This window comes from Oncorhynchus clarkii, chromosome 29 (assembly GCF_045791955.1).
Source record: "Oncorhynchus clarkii lewisi isolate Uvic-CL-2024 chromosome 29, UVic_Ocla_1.0, whole genome shotgun sequence".
NCBI classification, from domain to species: Eukaryota; Metazoa; Chordata; class Actinopteri; order Salmoniformes; family Salmonidae; genus Oncorhynchus; species Oncorhynchus clarkii.
Window position 1 is genome coordinate 28,908,235 of NC_092175.1, and position 24,908 is coordinate 28,933,142.

At 42.6% G+C, this 24,908-nt stretch overlaps 2 protein-coding genes across 2 annotated transcripts in view; both read right to left on the reverse strand.

The window, feature by feature from the left end:
- Nucleotides 1–810: 810 nt before the first annotated feature.
- The window catches only part of LOC139387827 (mannose-P-dolichol utilization defect 1 protein-like), a 275,911-nt gene continuing 251,813 nt past the window's right edge, over nt 811–24,908 (reverse strand). The window contains exon 8 of the transcript XR_011629226.1: nt 811–922. The gene's annotated coding sequence lies outside the window, so the exon portion shown is untranslated. The remainder of the gene's footprint in view (nt 923–24,908) is intronic.
- Nucleotides 9,371–24,908, reverse strand: part of LOC139388509 (sodium/calcium exchanger 1-like) — a 39,110-nt gene continuing 23,572 nt past the window's right edge. Inside the window, exons 3-7 of the mRNA XM_071135206.1 lie at nt 16,738–16,844; nt 14,738–14,856; nt 11,344–11,443; nt 10,593–10,865; nt 9,371–10,458 (exon numbers count right to left, since the gene is read on the reverse strand). Of these exons, the coding sequence (XP_070991307.1) occupies nt 10,079–10,458; nt 10,593–10,865; nt 11,344–11,443; nt 14,738–14,856; nt 16,738–16,844 (979 nt within the window). The 3' untranslated portion in view covers nt 9,371–10,078. The remainder of the gene's footprint in view (nt 10,459–10,592; nt 10,866–11,343; nt 11,444–14,737; nt 14,857–16,737; nt 16,845–24,908) is intronic.

Genomic DNA, 24,908 nt, shown 5'->3' on the forward strand with positions numbered 1-24,908 from the left:
GTATCATAATGTAAGGTGTATGTAAAGTGCAGGGATGCGTGAATCTGTGTGTGTGTGAATGACTGAGTGAAAACTATGCAAAACTACAAAGGAACAAACAAAACAGGATCATACCTGGAGGAGCAGAGAGAGAGAGAGAAGAGTGATTAGTGAAGCCTTTTAAATACCCTGAGCCCAGGGGACTCCAATCACTAATCACTCCAGACCCTGCTCTGCCTGCAGGAGGAACCGCCCCTGCACTGCAGAGGAGGGGCCGTGACAGTAGAACAATTACTGAATGTTTAGATGAGTGCAGTAGGTGTTGGGTCATTCCACCAATTTGGTACTTTTTGAGATGTGTAACTTGGTTTTAAAAAAAACAACATTTGATTTCATCAAATTCTGTCATAAAGAGAATTTAATAAAAAAACAAGTTTTCCCATCTCAAGAGGTAAATGAATAAAATAGTATAGTAAGTACCAAATAAAGTAACACAGTTGACCGTAACACAGTTGACCGTAACACAGTTGACGACGATTTCATCTTAAATCAGCCATAAATCCTCTTGTGAAAGGGGAAATGTAAGTTTGTGTGCAACAGGGGGAGGGGCAATTGGCTGCAAGCTTCACAAAAAAAATAAATAAAAAAATAATGTAGCCTGTCTTTCTATTGGTAACAGGACTGACGTGTTATGCTCGACCTGCTCAGCTTTCCACCACAAAACACCAAAAATAGTAGATCCAGCTCACCTGCTTTTACACTATGATTTGACTATTAGTTGTTCAATGTTTATTTTGATTACATTTTTAAAAAATTACAATAGTTTCTTCATATTAAAACGAGAGTTCAGTTGACGTAACAGGGTTGACCTTAAAATGAGGGACAGTTTTTTTAGTTTTTATGAATCACTAATCACATAATACATAATAATCTTCAGAAAGGACTTTGGCTTTACAATGATGCTGAAAACTTGAGGACATTTTGGGATTAAGTGGTTTAAAATCTTCCTGGAAGTCACACAACTGTCAAAATGCAGAATTTGTCACTTTAGCAAGTCTTTATTTATATTGAATTCTCCATGTGGTTTATATTAAAGGGAACTTCACTAAATATAACAGGCTTTTCAAAATCTAAATTGGTGGACAGTTTCTAATTAAAATATCAAAGGGACAGGCTTCCTGGGTGGCGCAGTGGTTAAGGGCGCTGTATTGCAGCGCCAGCTGTGCCCAGGCTCTGTCCTAAACCGGCCGTGACCGGGAGGTCCATGGGGCGATGCACAATTGACCTAGCGTCGTCCGGGTTAGGGAGGGCTTGGCCGGTAGGGATGTCCTTGTCTCATCGCGCACCAGCGACTCCTGTGGCGGGCCGGGCGCAGTGTGTGCTAACCAAGGTTGCCAACTGCATGGTGTTTCCTCTGACACATTGGTGCGGCTGGCTTCCGGGTTGGATGCGCACTGTGTTAAGAAGCAGTGCGGCTTGGTTGGGTTGTGTATCGGAGGACGCATGACTTTCAACCTTCGTCTCTCCCGAGCCCGTACGGGAGTTGTAGCAATGAGACAAGATAGTAGCTACTAAAACAATTGGATACCACGAAATTGGGGAGAAAAAGGGGTAAAACTGTTTTTAAAAACACACAAAAAAATATCAAAGGGACACAAAAGGCACTCATTTCGTGGAACAACCCAGATATTTCTGTCAAATAGTATTTAATTTAATTTAGATTGTCGAAGGATTGCTGAAAATACAAACTGGCCAGCATAATGCATCAACTGAGAGAACCCAGGGTCTCTGATGGCACAGCTGGCGCTGCAATACAGCGCCCTTAACCACTGCGCCACCCAGGAAGCCTGTCCCTTTGATATTTTAATTAGAAACTGTCCACCAATCACAGCACCATACAAACATCATGCAGAACACAACTCAAACAGTGCATCTCTCAAAATACTTAAATAGGAAGTTGAATCATATAAATACATACTCCATCCAATGTATCATACAGTAGTTGTGTTGCTAAACTTTCCTCATGGCGTGGGGGCTCTATCATGACTCACTATCCTAGGGCATCCATGTCCGCTAGTCTTTTCCTGAGTGCGCTCTCTCTGTTTCTCTCTCTCTCTGTTTCTCTCTCTCTCTTTCTCTCTCTCCCCCCCTCTCTCTCTCAATAAGATTAATTCTTTCACAATAGCTAATTTACTTTATAGTGAGTCAGAGAGAGGAGGAGAATGACCTTAAATGGAAATTACAACCAACACGCCCACCTAACTGCAACGATAAGAGACAACACAATGACAGAAAGACAATGACTCTTTGAGAGGTCGCCTAGCAACAAGAAACACTAAAAATACATGCAGAGGTGCACACTTTATCTTGCCTCTATTTGCTACAAGTATATGAATAAATGTATTAAACACACTTCAAAATAAGAGCACATAAACTTTTGTTACAGCCCAAGGACCAGAGAAATCCTTTGAAGCTGCAGAGCAGAAACTTCACTCCCAGGGGTGCCCATACCTGAAAAACATTCCTTTCCTATTTCTGGTGATTTCGCAAAAACAAAATCTGATTAAGGACAATATCAACAATAAGGATGTACAGTACTGTGCTTTTTTTTCTGTGATTTATGTTTAGTGTTCAATAGACCAGAATGAATAATACATAGTATATTATAGAATATTGATTGTTCATATTGACTATACATGCCCTTAAAATTGTATTGTGATCTTTATCCTCCTGTGCTATGCTTGGTGTCAAACCAACTATTGGTACTGAAAACTGTCTGGAATAACAATTGAGCTATGACATTTGACATCTGGCAAGGCTTACGACAGGTCAAGCGTCTAAATTATTTAAATTCATTTTTACTCTCATAGATAACAGATCAGAAAATAGCTTTCTACTGCTGAAACACTACAGTAACCAGCCTCAACTGGGTAATAGGAGAAAAGTTCAACTGATAAAGAGGGGATTGGGGGAAGAGGGAATGCCTGGTTCTGCAGGGTACAAGGGTGGCATGGTTTCACTCCAACAGAGTCATAATTGCTTGATTCATATAACCTTGACTTTGGATTGCTCTTTAAAGCTAGCCTGGTCCCTGGCCGTACAGGAACTGATATGAGATACACAGGCATTCAGTAGAGGCAGATCTTCTACCAGAGTTAGATCTTCTACCAGAGTTGAGGACTCTGGTAGAAAGTCAGACTTAGTCACACCTAAGGGCTCTTTTCAATCCGTATCCCGGAAGGTCCACATTACAGCTGTGTATATAACCAGCTTCTCAGGCTCCATCTCAGTGGGCTTCATTCTAGAGGTCGACTGATTAATCGGAATGGCCGATTAATTAATGCCGATTTCAAGTTTTCATATCAATCGGTAATCTTTATTTTTGGACACCGATCATGGCCGATTACATTGCACTCCACGAGGAGACTGCGTGGCAGGCTGACTTACCTGTTGCGAGTGCAGCAAGGAGCCAAGGCGCTAGCTAGCATTAAACGTATCTTATAAAAAACAATCAATCTTAACATAATCACTAGTTAACTACACATGGTTGATGATATTACTAGTTTATCTAGCTTGTCCTGCGTTGCATATAATCGATGCGATGCCTGTTAATTTATCATTGAATCACAGCCTACTTCGCAAAAACGGGTGATTTAACAAGCGCATTCACGAAAAAAGCATTGTCGTTGCACCAATGTGTACCTAACCATAAACATCAATGCCTTTCTTAAAATCAAAACACAAGTATATACAGTGCCTTGCGAAAGTATTCGGCCCCCTTGAACTTTGCGATCTTTTGCCACATTTCAGGCTTCAAACATAAAGATATAAAACTGTATTTTTTTGTGAAGAATCAACAACAAGTGGGACACAATCATGAAGTGGAACGACATGACTTCAAGCCTATCAACTCCTGAGATTAGGCTGGCAATACTAAAGTACCTATTAGAACATCCAATAGTCAAAGGTATATGAACTACAAATGGTATAGAGAGAAATAGTCCTATAATAACTACAACCTAAAACTTCTTACCTGGGAATATTGAAGACTCATGTTAAAAGGAACCACCAGCTTTCATATGTTCTCATGTTCTGAGCAAGGAACTTAAATGTTAGCTTTTTTACATGGCACATATTGCACTTTTACTTTCTTCTCCAACACTTTGTTTTTGCATTATTTAAACCAAATTGAACATGTTTCATTATTTATTTGAGACTAAATTGATTTCATTGAGGTATTATATTAATTTAAAATAAAAGTGTTCATTGTTCATTCAGTATTGTTGTAATTGTCGTTATTACAAATATATATATATAAAGATTGACCGTTTAATCGGTATCTGTTTTTTTTGGTCCTCCAATAATCGGTATCGGCGTTGAAAAATCATAATCGGTCGACCTCTACTTCATTCTATATCTAGACTCCAGATATCTCCAGGAGTAAAAATAATCATTTTTGTCTTAATCTGTTGTTGTCTAGTATGGTGTTTTTGCTAGCTAGGGCCGTTTACTTTAAGTGCTTCCTGTCTTCCCAATAGACTATTTGGTGTGTGAACTGCTGACTGCTCATAATTTGCAAATTATTGTTGACACATCAACCAGGAATAAGGGGCAGGGAAATTTGTGACTGTTGTTTTGGTAATCAGCGGCTGTATTGGAGGGGGAGGGGTTTCTCCTCTCTTAGGCAATCAGCAATTAGTACCGGGAGGTGTCCTCTTCTATCCTATCATCTCTCCCTTCTGCTAAATCCTTATCCCTCCTGTCTCCTGATTCTGCCTCTTCAACCCTACTCTCTTCCCTTTCCATATCCGTAGGTGAATCCTGTTTCCATTGATCATCCTTGATATGTTTCAACAACTTTATTGGAGTCCGCCTGTGGTAAATTCAATTTGATTAGACATTTATTTGGAAAGGGGCACACCTGTCTATATACAGTGCATTCAGAAAGTATTCAGACCCCTTGACTTTTCTTGACTTTTCCACATTTTCTTATGTTACAGCCGTATTCTAAATGGATTAAATAGTTTTTTCACCTCATCAATCTACACACAATACACCATAATGACAAAGCAAAATCTGTTTTTTAGAAATGTTTGCAAATGTATAAAAAAATAAAACTGATATGACATTGACAAAGGTATTCAGACCCTTTACTCAGTACTATGTTGAAGCACCTTTGGCATCAATTACAGCCTTGGGTCTTCTTGGGTATGACGCTTACAAGCACTCCTGCGTTGTCTTGGCTGTGTGCTGAGGGTCGTTGTCCTGTTGAAAGTTGAACCTTCGCCCCAGTCTGAAGTCCTGAGAGCTCTGGAGCAGGTTTTCATCAATGATCTCTCTGTACTTTGCTCCGTTCATCTTTCCCTCAATCCTGACTAGTCTCTCAGTCTCTGCCGTTGAAAAACATCACCACAGCATGATGCTGCCACCATGCTTCACCGTAGGGATGGTGCCAGGATTTCTCCAGATGTGACACTTGGCATTCAGGCCAAAGAGTTCAATCTTAGTTTCATCAGAACAGAGAATCTTGTTTCTCATGGTCTGTGAGTCCTTTAGGTGCCTTTTGGCAAACTCCATGCAGGCTGTCATGTGCCTTTTACTGAGGAGTGGCTTCCGTCTGGCCGCTCTACCACAAAGGCCTGATTGGTGAAGTTCTGCAGAGATGAGTTCAGTTTGTCCGGGCGGCCAGCTCTAGGAAGAGCCTTGGTGGTTTCAACCTTTTTTTCATTTAAGAATGATGGAGGCCACTGTGTTCTTGGGGACCTTCAATGCTGCAGAAATGTTTTGGTACCCTTCCCCAGCTCTGTCCCTCTACACAATCCTGTCTCGGAGCTATACGGACAATTATTTCGACTTCATGGCTTGGTTTTTGCTCTGACATGCACTGTCAACAGAGATTTTGTTGTTGTTGCATTGTATGTGTCTCAATCCACCGCATCCGCCGATGTTGCATTTCCACATCTGCGGTGAAAGTGGCAGAGCTACAGCGGTGTTTGACAGACCTTGAGACATCCAGAAAATCGGTGTTCTCATAAATACCTCAGGAGGCTAAAGAAATTTGTCTTGTCACCTAAAACCCTCACAAACTTTTACAGATGCACAATTGAAAGCATCCTGTCAGGCTTTATCGCTGCCTGGTACAGCAACTGCAAGGCTCTCCAGAGGGTGGTGCGGTCTGCCCAACGCATTACCAGGGGCATACTACCCGCCCTCCAGGACACCTACAGCACCCGATGTCATAGGAAGGCCAAAAAGATCAAGGACATCAACCATCCGAGCCACTGCCTGTTCACCTCGCTATCATCCAGAAGGCAAGGTCAGTACAGGTGCATCAAAGCCGGGACCGAGAGAATGATTAACAACTTCTATCTCAAGGCCATCAGACTGTTAAACAGCCATCATTCCCAGCTTTTCAGGGAACATTAGAGGCTGCCACTTCAAGGAATGGAACACTAGTGACTTTAATAATCTTTACATATCTGGCATTACTCATCTCATATGTGTATATACTGTATTCTATACTATTCTACTGTATCTTAGTCTGTTCCGTCCATATGTATATAGTCTTAATTCATTCATACTTAGATGTGTGTGTATTGGGTATATGTTGTGTAATTTGTTAGATATTACTTGTTAGATATTACTGCACTGTCGGAGCTAGAAGCACAAGCATTTCGCTACACCTGCAGTAACATCTGCTAATCACGTGTACGTGACCAATAAAATTTGATTTGAATACGTCTGTCGTGTCCAAACCGTTTATCTATTATTAACGATTCTCACGTTTAGCTCTACGACCCCCACAAGTGTCCCGGGACTCATCTGAAGGTAACCGGTACCAGTTTAAAGAAATAAGGATAAAGGAAGGGAAGTATAAAGGTAGTTTTGTGCATTTGTACATATTTCCTGAGCTTTTTTATATCCCTTAGATATAGGACAGACAAACCTTGTTTCTCATGAGTTATGTTTAGCTGGTCTTGTTTGGCCATTTATGAATGTTATTCAATGCATTTCTATGGGCTATAGTAGTAAAGGCCAAATTCAATATTTATCCAAAAACATTTTTCTATATTTTTTTTATACCTAAAGGGGTCCTAAAATTAAATAGCTGAATGATCCATATTATCATCTTAAAACAACTACATATATCAGCTTAGAACCCCTCCCCCCTTTTCAATCACGCTATGGCGCTCAATTTCAGCGATACGGATTGAATAGAGACCTTAAAGGCAATGTTCCCGGGTTAGAGGAGACTGCATTCACGGTCGGCTCAATTTGAAATGACCTTTAATTACTATTGTGCAATCTCTAGCGCTTCAGCAATACAGATGGAATAGAGCGCTAAATCGCAAAAATACAGACTATGACTTCAGATCTGACTCAGATTTGTGCTTGATGACTCTGACATCAACTTTTCTGAGATGGAATTGAAATGTTAGTGTCCTAATACTGTTCAGTTGATTCAATCCAAAGTCCAACTAAGGTTAATTAACTACATGTAACTAATCAACTGCAGGAATTCCTGTAGATTTTTTTCCTGTAGGATTCCTGTAGAACTCTCTCTACTTAAAGCTGCTGTCGCAGCACAAGGATCTGCATCAAAGAAAAGTGTTTCATGCCAAAGACTTCCCTCCTTGCTACAGACTGACATTACTATTTTAGCAACCTGGAAAATGTCTTGTCTGTGGAGAAACAGGGACTCAACTTAAGGGGTTAGAGAACAGAAGTTGTAAATTCCCAGCTTGTGGTGTGTGATCCATTGAGATGCCAAATAACAAGTATCATGAAAACTTCCTGAAGCATATGTCCCAGGTTGATCAGAGCAGATGGAGGACGAGGAAATGAGGGCGCAGAGACTGCGCTTATTGATTATGTAATGTAAGAAAAGTTATTTATGGAGACTTTTACACTGAACAAAAAGTCAACAGTGAGAGAGTAATGAATGTGCAGTGATGGGCCAGGTGTGGCAGGAACTGGATTACTGAATCACAGTAGCAGGATCTGTCAAGCACATTGTTTTACACGGACAAATGCAGTTCAGATTCAATAAAACAATGTTTACCTGTGTGAATCAATAAGAAACAGCATACTGATACAAACATGCTTTCTCGCTGCATGGGAAGAATGACATTTTTTATATATCCTGTAAAATCAGCCACCGGTTATGATTAAAAGTCCTGATTAATGAATAAATAAAACTCCATTTTGAACAATAATAAATAAACAACTTTTATTTCCACTGATCATACATTAAGCGTGCATATTAATCCAAATAAAAGCAGCAATGATCATGTAATTATAAATACATCGAGAAATCATAAGAATGGATCTGAGGATCCTAAATTTCAAAAACAAAGTCTACACACTATCCTTATGCAAATTACAGTAAGGTTTGGCAATCATTTGGTTTTGGTCTTTTTTTCATTACAGCATCGTCATAGTTTTGTTTATTTGTTGCCATTTCAAAAACTGTACACCGTAAGTGCTATGTTTAGGAAATAAACGAATCGTTAGGTTTTAAAACCTTTTTTCTCCTCTATGCAGTGCTTTGACATAGTCATGTAGGTGAAATATGTTCAAAGCCTGAATGTGCCAGAGAATAATGCAAAAAGATTTGTGAGGACTCAGAAGTGTAGACATTTCATCATTAAAATCCATACCCCCATGTTGAGTAAACATTTAGGATGGAATAAAGCCATGCCTTTCATCAAACTCTGAAGACAAGGAGTACATATACCTTGAATTATGATTCACATCCACACGCTCGCACACTCATACAAAACCCTTGGAAAAAGTGTGCTTCTACAGTACATCGTCTCAAATTAAAATTGTAAAGCACACTTTAATTAAGCTGAAAATCTCTGGCAGAGATTGTCTCACATAGATTAGTGTCCTGTATAAAAAGTATCTTGGAAGAAGTCCTTATGAGACTGAGGTTGTCCTCAGACAGAGTGTGGATCAGGGAACCAGGCAGTGATATATTCACATGTTACTGTGTTCAGCTTGGATTCACATCTAGACTTTCACTCATGAGGATAGTCGTATTAAAATGTTACATACAATACTTCAAAATGTTTCTATCATACAATTATTCTTCACTCAATACAACAAAACACACTCACGCTCTCACATGTACACACCTAGTAGTAATATTAATCTTTGACGTGATATACAACAAATAGTTTGAGATAAATAGTAATATTAATCTTATTAACAAACACCAACAGCTTTTCAACTGATCACCATTTCCTGAATAACATCTGACATTATGTTTTGGCCTCAGTGGCTACTAATTCTAATGCAGTACCATGCCAACTGTAGTCATCCCATTAACTCCTATCACAAGTTATTTTTAGACCCTGTTCAAATAGAATATGGCACTGTTTTATCGAAAATGTCCACAACACAAGCGCACAACGTTGTTGAAAAAGAAGAGGGTTAGGATGGGCTGAGGGTAGTAGTCAACGTTCAGGGCAGAGGCTGAGAACCTTCATGGGAATGACTGTGCTAGTGGGGCATCAGGGGTTACATAGTTGGTCAACCAGGAACCATGTTCAGACATGGGGAGAAGGAGGATCTGGGTCAGCTCTTCTGAGTCAGTGTGCTATCATCTCCAAGAAATTGACTGGTTGATTAGGGTCATCCTCTATCTGAATGGAGAGATGCAGGAGACGATCAGTGGGGCTAAAAGAGCTAAGTGTTCAGGATAGACTATAAACAAAATAGGAGCATTCTCAGAAGAGTCAAAGGTCATTTCATTTCCCTCATTTTGTGCAGACAGCCTATTTAGATAAAGCTATGCCTCAAGGCATAAGTCATCTGAAAACATATACCAAGTCAATTGCTGGTGCCAGTACGCTTCCAACAGAATGGCTAAGGCTGCCATCCATGTCATTGTAAATGGGGTAAAAGTCTTCAGAGTCAAGCATCCACGGTAGCAATAATAATAAACAATATAAATACTTTAAAACACTCAGAAAAGTACACAAAAAGGAGAGGGATAGACATGTAAACAATAGGAGACAAGCTTTCTCCTCTCTCTCTCTATCTTGCTCTCTCTCTTTTTCTCGCTCCCTCTCTCGCTCTCTCTCTCTCTCTCTCAGAAGCCTGGCACGTGGCAGTAGGCCTCCAGGGAGGCCAGCATGATGTAGAGGAACCAGAGGGAGAAAAAGAAGAGGGAGGTGAGGAGTTTCGCGGTCCGCGGGCCCCCCAGTTCTCCCCCTGCCACGCCGGCCCGGCGGCGGTACATCAGCACCAGGACACACACAAACGCCATGATGGTGAACAGGGTGACGGAGAATGCCAGCGAACCAGGCTCTACAAGAAACTTCTTTCCCTTGGTCTTCCAGTAGACGGCCGCAATGGTCCATGCCACGCCGATGCCCAGGAACACGTTCACTGCATTACTGCCCGTTACGTTGCCAATGGAGGCGTCAGCGTACTGGTCCTGGATGGCCGCCACTTTACTGGCAAATGTGTCTTTGTGAACATAAAGTAAGCAGAAATAGATGGTTAGAAATAGGTAACTGATTCTGACACGGACAAGAAACGGATACAGCCCAGAGAAAGAGTGACAGACAGAGAGAGTAGGCTACATAGAGACAGGCACCCACCTGGAACGGAAGTCCCCAGGGCCACAAATACTACGGCAGTGACAGAGTCCTTAAGCCCCACTGTACAGCCGAAATGAGAGGCCAGGTCCCCAGTCACAGCCGTCAGAACACCAATCAGGGAGATGGACACAAAGAAGCAGGCCCAGCCATTCCAGTACTCTGTGGGCGGGACAAAGGCGAACAGAACCTTCCAGAACACTGTGAGGAAGTGCATGATGTAGTCAAAACAGGACGGGAGGCGCTCCTCCCCACTCTCCTCCTCATCATCATCCCCTGGGGGAGAGAACGAGAGGTGTTTACACATATAGTACAAATCATTCTGATGAGATGCAGCGTTTTATTCAACTTTTACATGGTACAAAATTAGAGTTACATTTTACATTTGAGTAATTTAGCAAGCAGACACTTATCCAGAGCGACTTACAGTTAGTGCATTTATCTTAAGATAGCTAGGTGAGACAACAATAAGGTGCAGCAGTTATCAACAAGGTCAGCGCTAGTAGGGAAATAAAAGTTTAATCATTAATGCTTTGCTTGGGATAAAGTTGGACTTAACATTGCTTCTTGCATCTATACATTTTAAAACAGCAACTTTGCGTGTCTGTGATTTCATTACTGCTACCTCCCAAAGTAGAGAGTGTGATTTCTCTGCCCTGAACACCACTCCTCTGACTCTCCGTTAATGCAAGAGCATGCAACGTTAGTGAGTCTGTCCCAGAGATTTAGGAGTAAAGGAGAAAAAGGCACTCACCTGCACTGACAGTGACAGCATTGACAAACTGCTCTCTCCAACTACTGCTGCCCACCACCAGAGCAAGGTTAGTCTTCTTAATCAGCTTATCTACTGTGTTCTAAACAAAACAAAAAAAACACAATCAGATTTCAGCCTAGAGTTATCAATACATGGAATGGATAGAAGTGTGATATTTTAAGTGGAAGGGGTAAGGGTTGGTCTGATGTTTCCAATTTGTGTGGTAAACAATGTAATCTCGCCCAGTTTGTTCTTCATTTGTTTGAGGGCAATGACCCATCCATCTTTTTCAGTTGCTCCACTGAGCGGGTGACCTGGCTGGCCTCTGTCCAGACAGTCTCCTCGCAGGAAGAGGGAGGGCAGACATCGACAGGAGTAACGAGGCAGTCTCCTCACAGGAAGAGGGAGGGCAGACATCGACAGGAGTAACGAGACCGTGACCTCTCTCACTGGAGAAAGACATGTGACCCGTTTCAGTAACTAGGTGTATGTTAAGATGGAGCTGACAGATATGGAAGCTCTGCTTCTAGGTCCTAAGCAACTTTGCAGTATTTTGTTTTTTTGTGTCTTATATTATTAGCCCAGAAAGTTTTTTGTGTTATTACATACAGCCGGAAAGAACTTTTGGATATCAGAGCGGCGGTAACTCACCAGCGTTATGACCAGGAATATGACTTTCCCGATTTGTATCCTTTTTTCACACCCCCCAGGGCAATTTAACTTATTCCAGAGGCTGCTCCATGATACCGCCGGCGGAGGAAAGGTTTTCGGAGTGGACTTCTAGTCCGAATCAGGAGGCGTGCACACCATTCACCGCTTCCGAGTATATTACTTGCTAATGTCCAGTCTCTGGACAATAAAGTAGACGAGCTCAGGGCGAGGATCTCCTTCCAGAGAGACATCAGGGACTGTAACATACTCTGTTTCATGGAAACATGGCTCTCTCCGGATATACTGTCCCTGTTCATACAGCCAGCTGGGTTCTCAGTACATCACGCAGACAGGAATAAAGAACTCTCTGGGAAGAAGAAAGGCGGTGGAGTATGTTTCATGATTAACTACTCATGGTGTGATTGTGATAACGTACAGAAACTAATTTGTTTAGCTACGGAAACGACAGGAACCTTTCCGCTAGCCATGATTGACTGAGATAATGGATGGGCTGCGCATGCCAAGAGATAAGTTTGGATTGGTCTGCCATGTAGCATGTAGATAATCCTTGCTACTCAGCTTTTTCAAAAGATATAAAGTTAGCCATGGAGAACTGCAAAAGTGTGGCTACTGCTCTCAACAACATTGCTGCCCTGAATTTAGCAGGCACTATCGACAAAGATCAGTGGGAAAAAGTTGCTTTCTGCACACGGTAAGTACCAACCGGAGTGACTTGACACAATGTGGGGCAAACAAACTTTACAAACAAAACAGAGTTAAAGCGGATCCAGTCTGCTGCGAAGCATTCGTCCATGTATATGGGTAAGAGTCTAGCTACATTTTCAGCTATTATACGTTTCTAATTTAGTCAGAAAGTCATTTTCATTCAAGGTTAAAGGGTAGCTAGTGAACGTTAGCTTGCTAGCTCGCTAGCTAACGTAACATGTATGATCTTTGTAGTAACATTATTTGTATTTCAGAAATCAATTTGCATTGCTAGTTATAGCATAATGTTAGCTAGCTAGCTAACATTGAACCTAGTAGGTTAGGTCTATTTACCTGCAGATTCATATTCATATTACTGCATTCTTTCACATGACCCATCCATTTAGACAAGTGTCTGGGTAAGCATCATCTAATAATTATAAAATATTTATAAAATATTAATATCTGGACACTGTCTATTTTTATATTGCTACTATAAAATATGCAAGTAACTACTTCACTGTACCATTTACACCTTCTGTATCCTGTACATGTGACAAATACATTATTAATTTGATATATTGTTTGTTTACCAGAGACAGTAATGTGAAGAACAACAGGACCTGCACCAAAGTCAGATTAGGATATAAGCCAAGGATTATATAACATGTATTTTTATCTGGAGATTTTCCTTATTATAGGCTACTACTTTCACCACTTTTTGTCTTATTCTTTGGTTGTTTACAACACTATCTTACTCACTCAGTTTAGCACATGGCCTCACGTGTGAATCCTTAAAGAGATGGGCGAGGTTAAGGCTTAAGAGGGTGTGGAGAAAAAAAAACACAATTTCAAATTTTGCAAAATAAGACCAGATCTAGGTGGTCGGTCAGAAATATGATGCTGCAGGGACAGAGGGAGACAGAGGAGACAGAGGGTGACAGAGGGGGACAGAGGAGACAGGGGGGGGAAGAGGAGAGAGGGGGACAGGGTGGGACAGAGGAGACAAGGAGGGGGGGGGACAGAGGAGACAGGGGGGGACAGAGGAGACGGGGGGGGGCAGAGGAGATATGGGGGATAGAGAAGAGAGGAAGACAGGGTGGGACAGAGGAGACAGGGGGGACAGAGGAGAGAGGGGGGATAGAGAAGAGAGGAGGACAGGGGGGACAGAGGAGACAGGGGGGGGACAGAGGAGAGAGGGGGGATAGAGAAGAGAGGAGGACAGGGTGGGACAGAGGAGACAGGGTGGGACAGAGGAGACAGGGTGGGGCAGAGGAGAGAGGGGGGATAGAGAAGAGAGGAGGACAGGGTGGGACAGAGGAGACAGGGTGGGACAGAGGAGAGAGGGGGGATAGAGAAGAGAGGAGGGGGGATAGAGAAGAGAGGAGGACAGGGTGGGACAGAGGAGACAGGGTGGGACAGAGGAGACAGTGTGGGGCAGAGGAGAGAGGGGGGATAGAGAAGAGAGGAGGACAGGGTGGGACAGAGGAGACAGGGTGGGACAGAGGAGAGAGGGGGGATAGAGAAGAGAGGAGGACAGGGTGGGATAGAGGAGACAGGGGAGGACAGAGGAGAGAGGGGGGATAGAGAAGAGAGGAGGACAGGGTGGGACAGAGGAGACAGGGGGGGACAGACGAGACAGGGGTGGGGACAGAGGAGACAGGGGGGATAGAGAAGAGAGGAGGACAGGGTGGGACAGAGGAGACAGGGGGGATAGAGAAGAGAGGAGGACAGGGTGGGACAGAGGAGACTGGGGGGGACAGAGGAGACAGGGGGGACAGAGGAGACAGGGGGAGGACAGAGGAGAGAGGGGGGATAGAGAAGAGAGGAGGACAGGGTGGGACAGAGGAGACAGGGGGGGACAGAGGAGACAAGGGGGGACAGAGGAGACAGGGGGGACAGAGGAGACAGGTGGAGGACAGAGGAGAGAGGGGGGATAGAGAAGAGAGGAGGACAGGGTGAGACAGAGGAGACAGAGGGGGACATATGAGAGAAGGGTGTGTCTGTGGGGGTTTGTTTGTTTGTTTTTGTGGGTTACCTTAAACTCGTAGGATTCCTCTATCACCACCTCCAGTTTGGTGTGTTCTCCCAGGCTGGGACAGCCCATCTTGGACACCTCCTCCTCATCGTTGGGTGATTTGTTCTCATTGGAGTCTCCTGTGAAACAGAGAGGAACACTTCAATGTCAAATATCATACCCCCCCACAAAATGCTAACCTCCCCTGTTATTGTAATATTGGGAGGTTAGCATGCCTTGGGGTATGATATAAAATGCTAACCTCCCCTGATATTGTAATATTGAGAGGTTAGCATGTCTTGGGGTATGATATAAAATCCTAACCTCCCCTGTTATTGTAATATTGGGAGGTTAGCATGTCTTGGGGTATGATATAAAATGCTAACCTCCCCTGTTATTGTAATATTGAGAGGTTAGCATGTCTTGGGGTATGATATAAAATGCTAACCTCCCCTGTTATTGTAATATTGAGAGGTTAGCATGTCATGGGGTTATGATATAAAATGCTAACCTCCCCTGTTATTGTAATATTGAGAGGTTAGCATGTCTTGGGGTATGATATAAAATGCTAACCTCCCCTGTTATTGTAATATTGAGAGGTTAGCATGTCTTGGGGTATGATATAAAATGCTAACCTCCCCTGTTATTGTAATATTGAGAGGTTAGCATGTCTTGGGGTATGATATAAAATGCTAACCTCCCCTGTTATTGTAATATTGAGAGGTTAGCATGTCTTGGGGTATGATATAAAATGCTAACCTCCCCTGTTATTGTAATATTGAGAGGTTAGCATGTTATGGGGGGGTATGATATTTGTGCATCTGTATTCACGATTCATTCAGGATTATCCATAATCACGGTAGCATCCACTTTAATGTAGAAGTGTTTCTTATTTACAATAAAAGTGACTCCAAAATTACACAATACATTATTTACCACTCATTTCTATAGGGCACAAAATAATCTGAAACACAACCAAAGCAAACAGCAAATGCATCCAACTAATTTATAGAGTCACAAGCTTGATGTAGTCATTGCTTGCTATGAATATGGGACCAAATACTAAACTTTCTACTACTTTAATAGACATATAAGTGAATTTGTCCCAATACTTTTGGTCCCCTAAAATGGAGGGACTATGTACAAAAAGTGCTGTAATTTCTATTTCGGTTCACCCGATATAGATGAAAATACCCTCAAATTAAAGCTGACAGTCTGCACTTGAACCTCATAGTTAGTGTCATTTTAAATCCAACATGCTGGAGTACAGAGCCAAAACAAGCAAAAATGTATCACTGTCCCAATACTTTTGGAGCTCACTGTATACAAAAACGCACTGTCATTTATTTATCAAATTAATTCTCTGTGAATAAACTGTATACCAATGTATCAATATACAGAGTTTTGTAAGGGGTTAATTATTATTTTTTATCATGTGTATCAGCAATGCAGGAATAATTGAAATGCACCAAAAACATTACATTAGTGTAAAATACTATAATGAATGTGCAGTGAGAAGAATAGCCTGGAGAAACAGCACTAACATGGACCAACTACTCTCAGTCTTGATGAAATCCCCCGCAAGTCACTAATGCCAACTAATGTGCATCTATAGTATAGCCATTTGTACACTCAGGGACATCCTGGCCATAAAATACATTTTGGTGATGTGTTTGTTTTTCAATATACATTTGTTAATGTTACCAATCCCCACTAATGGGTTTATGAAAGCAACATAACACCTATATTTGGAATAAAATAAATGACAAGTTAAGGATGTCATGTGTTGTAATTCTATGTGACGCAACCTCATCAGTTAAAACATGGATCTGCCAGGGGCAACAACAAATAAAGACCCCAGCACTTCCAGAATTACCATTCCATCCTTCATAAACAGCTGTTGTGTTTTTCTGATAACTGATCGTGTGAAATACAACATTTAAGACTGTTAAATCTGACAGCGATAACATGAGGCTGCTACAGTAAATGGCAGCTTTGAACCCGCAGGGCTCTGCACTGACCATGTTTCCGTCCAATCTCCAGCAGCACAGGCTCCCCCAGCTGGATGATGAAGGTCTTGTTCTTCTCATACTCCTCATCATCAATGACCTTCACCTCCAACAGCTTCCTGCAGATGGGGAAAAACATACATGTTGGGTCAGAGACATATAACCAGATAGCTCTTCAGAAGGAGAGAGAGATGGGGACAGAGAACCAGATAGCTCTTCAGAAGGAGAGAGAGATGGGGACAAAGAACCAGATAGCTCTTCAGAAGGAGAGAGAGATGGGGACAAAGAACCAGATAGCTCTTCAGAAGGAGAGAGAGATGGGGACAGAGAAGAGAGAAGCTCTTCAGAAGAAGAGAGAGATGGGGACAGAGATGAGAGAAGCTCTTCAGAAGGAGAAAGAGATGGGGACAGAGAAGAGAGAAGCTCTTCAGAAGAAGAGAGAGATGGGGACAGAGAATAGACAAGCTCTTCAGAAGGAGAGAGAGATGGGGACAGAGAAGAGAGAAGCTCTTCAGAAGGAGAAAGAGATGGGGACAGAGATGAGAGAAGCTCTTCAGAAGGAGAGAGAGATGGGGACAGAGAAGAGAGAAGCTCTTCAGACGGAGAGAGAGATGGGGACAGAGATGAGAGAAGCTCTTCAGAAGGAGAGAGAGATGGGGACGGAGAAGAGAGAAGCTCTTCAGAAGGAGAGAGAGATGGGGACAGAGAAGAGACAAGCTCTTCAGAAGGAGAGAGAGATGGGGACAGAGAAGGGTGAAGAGACAGAGGTGAGGATAAGGGGTGATGAATATCAGCATGGAAAGATGTAGAGAAAACTGCTTGCTATCTCTTTTTATTTTCTTCCATTGGCTGGATGAGAAAGTGAGAGTGATATAAAGAGGAAGGCAGGGTGGGAAGCACAGAGGTAATTAGGGTTCATGAATAATGAAGAAAGGCACTAAGGCAGGCAGGGACACTTCTGGGAACAAACAATTAAGCGGTTAAGCCATATACATTACGGCCACGATGCACGCACGCACGCACGCACGCACGCACGCACGCACGCACGCACGCACGCACGCACGCACGCACGCACGCACGCACGCACGCACGCACGCACGCACGCACGCACGCACACACACACACACACACACACACACACACACACACACACACACACACACACACACACACACACACACACATCCATCCATCCATCCATCCATCCATCCATCCATCCACCCTAATTTTCCTCCAACCTTATCACTAGATACCTTTTTAATTCATGTGTCGTGTCTATGAGTTATCACTTAAATGTAATTCACTATGTTATTTTCCTTTCCATCTTGCCCTGCAACCCAAATTTGCTGCTTAAGCCCTCACAGAGTTAGGAAATCTTCTTTATTGGATGGCACAGTGTTAATCACATGATTTCTACCTACGCCTCACCACATCTCTCTGTCCTCTGTCCAGTGACCCAGAAAGCCTTTCCAAGTGGTGCCTCATATCAGTGTAAATGTGTCTAAAGCAGCCTTGTCGTTCGATGGACTATTCCCATGGGTGGCTGAACTCTAAGTTCCACAGCAGCCAAACAGACAGCGTTGGACAGCTATCAGATAGGCCTATGTTAAGACTGCAGGGCTGGCTACAGCAGATGGGCCAAGCCAGACAGTGTACAGATAAGAATAGTCTCGGATCCATCGTGCTCCTATGCCCAGCAGACCTCTGCCTTACACAAACAGACACCCTCTGGCAGACAGGCTCTGGTCCACACAGATGAGTGGAGAGGTCCCAGGTGTCAACTCCCCGTCTACACATTCCCAACGCAGACTGAAGGGCCGTCCCGGAAGACAGGAAGAGGTGCACACGGCCTGATGGAGACGGATGATGACAACAGGAGGAAGGAGGAGGAAACGCAAGCAAGCAGGAAAACTGCATTTGTGCATTTATCTCTTTAAGCACAAGACCTTAATTCCACACTGTGGCCTTCAGGTATTGAATGGCACTGTTACTCACTGGAGCAAAACCTCAAAAGAAACACACATCACACACACACAGTAAGTAGGTCTAAAATAACCACTCCACACAGATACAAATTGACTTACTCCCCTGGGTACATCCCAACAGCACGCTTGAGTCGAGCAGTGCAGTGAATGAAATACCAAGTATGAGACTTTGCATAGTGTTTAACGAACCTACTCACATCTGACATGTTTTGAATGTTGATAGCTACATAATATTATTCCATTAACTGGGAGTGTGAAATATATGTTGATTTTAATTTGAATGTGCATGCAGATAGTATCCCAGGCTAGACTGTGTGAAAAAGTGCAGCTACAGATTGAATTTCTTCAGCAGAGACGCTATTTGTTTTTATAAAACAAAAGTACATTTATGTTGATTTAGATTTAGAGTCTGGCCTCTTCCCAGATCTGTATGCCTGCGATAAATCAACCAATTAGAGAACAAACTCTCCCATTGCATTTGACTGCAGCAGTCATGATTAAGGTACAGTACCAGTCAAAAGTTTGGTACACCTACTCATTCAAGGGTTTTTCTTTATTTGTACTATTTCCTACATTGTAGAATAATAGTGAATACATCAAAACTATGAAATAACATATACTGTATGGAATCATGTAGTAACCAAAAAAGTGTTAACAAAAATCAAAATATATTTTATATTTGAGATTCTTTAAAGTAGCCACCCTTTGCCTTGAGGACAATTTTGCACACTCTTGGCATTTTCTCAACAAGATTCATGAGGTAGTCACTTCCCACATCTGCTGAGCACTTGTTGGCTGCTTTTAATTCACTCTGCGGTCCAACTCATCCCATACCATCTCAATTGGGTTGAGGTTGGGTGATTGTGGAGGCCAGGTCATCTGATGCAGCTCTCCATCACTCTCCTTCTTGGTCAAATAGCTCTTACACAGCCTGGAGGTGTGTTTTGGGTCATTGTCCTGTTGAAAAACGAATTATTCTAAATAAATCACTGACAGTGTCCCAGCAAAGCACCCCCAAACCCTCACGCCTCCTCCTCCATGCTTCATGGTGGGAACCACACATGCGGAGATCATCCATTCACCTAATCTGTGTCTCACAAAGAAATGGCGATTGGAATGCAAAGGGTGGCTACTTTGAAGAATCTCAAATATGAAATATAATCAAAAATCTCCAATTTGGACACACCAGACCAAAGGACAGATTTCCACCAGTCCAATGTCCATTGCTCATGTTTCTTGGCCCAAGCAAGTCTCTTCTTATTATTGGTGTCCTTTAGTAGTGGTTTCTTTGCATCAATTCGACCATGAAGGCCTGATTCACAGTCTCCTCTGAACAGTTGATGTTGAGATATGTCTGTTACTTGAACTCTGTGAAGCATTTATTTGGGCTGCAATTTCTGAGGCTGGTAACTCTAATGAACTTATCCTCTGCAGCAGAGGAAACTCTGGGTCTTCCATTCCTGTGGCGGTCCTCATGAGAGCCAGTTTCATCACAGCACTTGATGGTTTTTGTGACTGCTCTTGAAGAAACTTTAAATGTTCTTGAATTTTTCCGTATTGACTGACCTTCATGTCTTAATGTAATGATGGACTGTTGTTTCTCTATGCTTATTTGAGGTGTTCTTGCCATAATATGAACTTGGTCTTTTACCAAATAGGGCCATCTTTTGTATACCACCCCTACCTTATCACAACACAACTGATTGGTTCAAGAAGGAAAGAAATTCCAGAAATGTACTTTTAGCAAGGCACACCTGTTAATTAAATGCATTCCAGGTGACTACCTCATGAAGCTGGTTGAGAGAATGCCAAGAGTGTGTCATCAAGGCAAATGGTGGCTACTTTGAAGAATCTCAAATATGAAATATATTTTGATTTGTTTAACACTTTTTTGGTTACCACATGATTTCATGTGACATTTCATAGTTTCAATGTCTTCACTATTTTTCTACAATGTAGAAAGTAAAAATAAAGAAAAACCCCTGAATGAGTAGGTGTGTCCAAACTTTTGACTGGTACTGGAGCTACAAGATAATGTGACGAATAAACAGAAATGCACTTCTCAGAATATTAAAACACCAGAGCAATAGGGCAGGCATTTTTCAAATGTCCAATACATTACAGATGAGTGTGTGGGTGGGGGCCCTGAATTGCCTGGAGCCCTCCAGCTTTGCGTGGGTTGCAGTGTGCCTCTGGTACACCAGTATATGGGAGGGTAACACTGAAAATGAATTACAGACTGACCAGGATGCCCTTCTCTCTGGTGAGAGAACATGAACAGATAAAACATAAGGCAAAACATAAATGAGTTAAGTTATATTGCCTACAGTCCCACAGGTGAGTGTGTAGAATATTAACGTCAGCACTAACACATTAGCGCTGTCAAATTATGCTTTTGCACATGCAGCTGTGGGTGAGGTTTATGAAGCACAAATTCATGGGGTTGGCATGGCAACAGGTAGCAATAGTGTATCTTCTGTTAAAAAGTCATGGCCTTCGGAAAGATATCTGCAGTCAGAGTGTGGAAGAGGAAGCAGGAGAGACTAGTGAAATTAAAAAATGCCTCTCGTATTTCGCTCTCTATGTTTATGTTGTAATCCATCTCATATCTTTTAATTGGTATATGAGACAAGTGCTTCAATTTCAATTTCACTGCACAAGTACAGTGAAATGCCTTTTTTTGCAAGCTCTAAACCCAACAATGCAGTAATCAGTGGAACAAAAATAAGAAATAACAAGAACACAAGAAGCAAGTAAGCTACAGTATATACAGGGCTGGTTCCAAAACAATATTATGGCTCTTAATACCAGTCTATGGCTTGGGTAGCTGGAGTCTTTAACCATTTTCCAGGCCTTCCTTTCACACCACCTGATATGGAGGTCCTGGATGGCAGGGAGCTCGGCCCCAGTGATGTACTGGGCTGTTGCCATACCAAGCAGTGATGCAGCCAGTCAAAATGCTCTCAATGTTTAAGCTGTATAACTCTTTGAGGATTTGAGTACGCATGCTAAACCTTTTCAACCTCCTTAGTGATTTGGACACCGAGGAACTTGAAGCTCTTGTCCTGCTCCACTGCAGCCCTGCCAATGTGGATGGGGGTGCGCTCGCCCCCTGTTTCCTATAGCCCAGTGGCCACCAGCAAGTCAATCGTGATCCTAGTCGATCACCAAACATTTCTGGAGAAAGCAAACAAAGTTTTGCGCTCCTTTTTTTATTGATGTTGTGCTGTTGGTGTTAGGTGCACTTCATTCAGAAGCCCTGCGCACCGTGCAGGCAGAGTGTTACCATTTTGAACCATTTGATTTGCCTACCTGGTAGACCCTGTGGCTAAATCGTGTGCGCCTACTGCTCTGTTCAATCGGATAGCTCAAATCATGGTGCCTACAGATTCCAAGATGAGTAACTTTTAAAACCATGACTAGAGAGAGACTGTCAATGAATACAGCAAAGAGCTGCTGTTTTTATGAAGCACTGTCAACACTGTTTTAATTCAACACTACCACAAAACATAAAACGTGCTTCTCCCTACTTCCACTCACGCTACAGCTGCAATGAATGAGTAGCCTGGTGTATCGATAGCCCTGCGTTTCTATTATTATTAGCAGCTCGTCGTGTCTATTTTAATATCAAGGAATATTTCACTTTCTCTGGTAATAGGAACAACATGAATTTGTGCATGGGGCAGATGCGGTGTGACTCTCTGGTCAGTCTCACTGGATGAAAGGAAGGAGAGAGCAGGGACCGTGAGAGGCAGACCCTCTGCTGCTCTCTCCCTTCCTCCGCTGAGACTAATGCCTTGTTCAAAACAACTGGGAACTCTGAAATCTCTGACTTCCGACTTCAGTGCATTCAAGACAACTGGGGATTTGGAAAAAAAAAACTAGATCCGACTGTGAAAATTTGTTTTAAACTGTCATCCAACTCTGAACTCCAAGTCGGCATCTTTCTAGAGCTCCGACCTGAAGATTACTGACGTCATGACTTGACCTTGTCTTGAAAGCACCATGACCATCAAATGCAGGTACCATCAGTCCAGTCATATAAAAAAGCAAATTATTTGCAAATTATTTCAATTTATGCTCAGCTGTGCCTCGCAAGTGCTACACCAACTGATCTATTTTGTAATCAAAGCTTGAGTTTTGAAATATAATATGGTCTAATAAGAACAATATTGGTATGCCAATGATATAGCCAATCTGCTGTGATAATGTATTAAGTCTACTGCACAAACCTCATTCCTGCAGAACTGTTTTTATTATGTCAATGTAAAAAAGAAAATGTAAGTCATGTTTAAAAACAAATCTGAGCAGTAGATCTCTGCTTGCTTTTTGTCTGCGAAAGTGATCTTGACTCAGAAAAGGTTGGTGACCACTGCTGTAGTCCATGATCAGCTCCTTGGTCTTACTGACGTTGACGGAGAGGTTGTTGTCCTGGGCACCACACTGCCAGGTCACTAGTCTCATCGTCGCCGGTGATCAGGCCTACCACCGTCGCATCATCAACAAACTTGACGATGGTGTTGGAGTAGTGCGCGGCCATGCAGCCATGCACCTCCCTCTGCAACTGGATCCTGGACTTCCTGACGAGCCACCTCCAGGTGGTGACACATCTGCCACGCTGACCTTCAACACGGGGGTCCCTCAGTATTGCGTGCTCAGTCCCCTCCTGTACACACTGTTCACCCACCACTGCTTGGCCGCACACGATTTCAACACCATCATACATTTTTCCCGACAACACGGTGGTGGTAGGCCTGATCATCAGTGCTTAATTTGTAAATCTGGAGGTGCCGGAACAAAAAGTGAGCCGAGAGGGGGGTGACCTGGGGAGTTCTGAGGACCAAAACGCATAAGAAAAAAAACTTTTGAATAAAGCATTGCATGTATATCATCGCATCTGCGTAGTGGCATAGAGCAGTAGTAGCCTAGGGTCCGGGAAAAATGTGGCCTTTTATAAACGTATTTCATGCAATTCTTCATCCTTTTGCATGACTGGAGACTTTGGTGGAATCTTTTTTAATAATACAACACAAATGATTGAAATATCAGGCTACTTTGACACTGACAAACTGATAAAAACAACCTTGTCTTGAATCCATCAATAGCCTAGGCTAGGTGTGTGGAGACATATTGTAGGCTACAATATGAGGAGGAAATTATAGTCCTAAAAATGCTTTCCAGTTTCACGGACTCACCCAATGATGCACAACTCACTCGCTAGTGATGGCCGCTGCACTCGTGCCAAAAGCTCTCGCTCTCGCTCGCTCTCTCTCTCTCTCTCTCTCTCTCTCTCTCTCTCTCTCTCTCTCTCTCTCTCTCTCTCTCTCTCTCTCTCTCTCTCTCTCTCTCTCTCTCTCTCTCTCTCTCTCTCTCTCTCTCTCTCTCTCTCTCTCTCTCTCTCTCTCTCTCTCTCTCTCTCTCTCTCTCTCTCTCTCTCTCTCTCTCTCTCTCTCAACAAAATTTGGAAGTTGATCAAATATTTTGGTAGCAGGAGCCGTTTGCATTCCAACCTGTGTTTTCCCTTGATTTTATTTTAAATATTGCGAAAGGCCTGTTTTGCCTGCGTGCTGTTCTTTCATCGCAGATTTGCGGCACGTTCCCGACTGTAGGCTATTCCTTGTTATTGGGCTACAAGCTAGGCTTTTTTAAAAGAAGCTATTGATCCTCTGTGGATAAATTATAGGCCTTCTCATGGTGTAGTAGGCTATTCTGAATTATTTCATTTATTTCTGAACATACAGCAATAATTCTATAAATAGGGCAAATGTATTTCAATTCATTAGGGGTGCTGCAGTTCCTTCAGAAACCTTCGCGAGGCTATTGATTCTATAAGGAAATATATGATGAAGGGCAACGCTGGAGAGATGAGAGTTGCAGGCTCATGTCTTTCAGAGCAGAGAGATAGAGAGAGATCATAGAAAGTGAATCTCATTCTAGTTATGTAAGAGATACTGGCGCGTTCTCACACAAACATAGGTTACAATGTTGGCAAACGATAAACCTGGGCTGGCTCAACCCAAATCACATACATTTGTTTTGTAGGGGCAGGAGAATTAACGAAGACGAGAGGTACCTGATCCGGCCAAATAGGTTCCGGAACAAAACAGTCCAAAACGGAGAGGCGCCGGATAGTGTTCCGGCAGGATCCAGCTCAAATGAAGCACTGCTGATCACCGACGACAATGAGACAGCCTATAG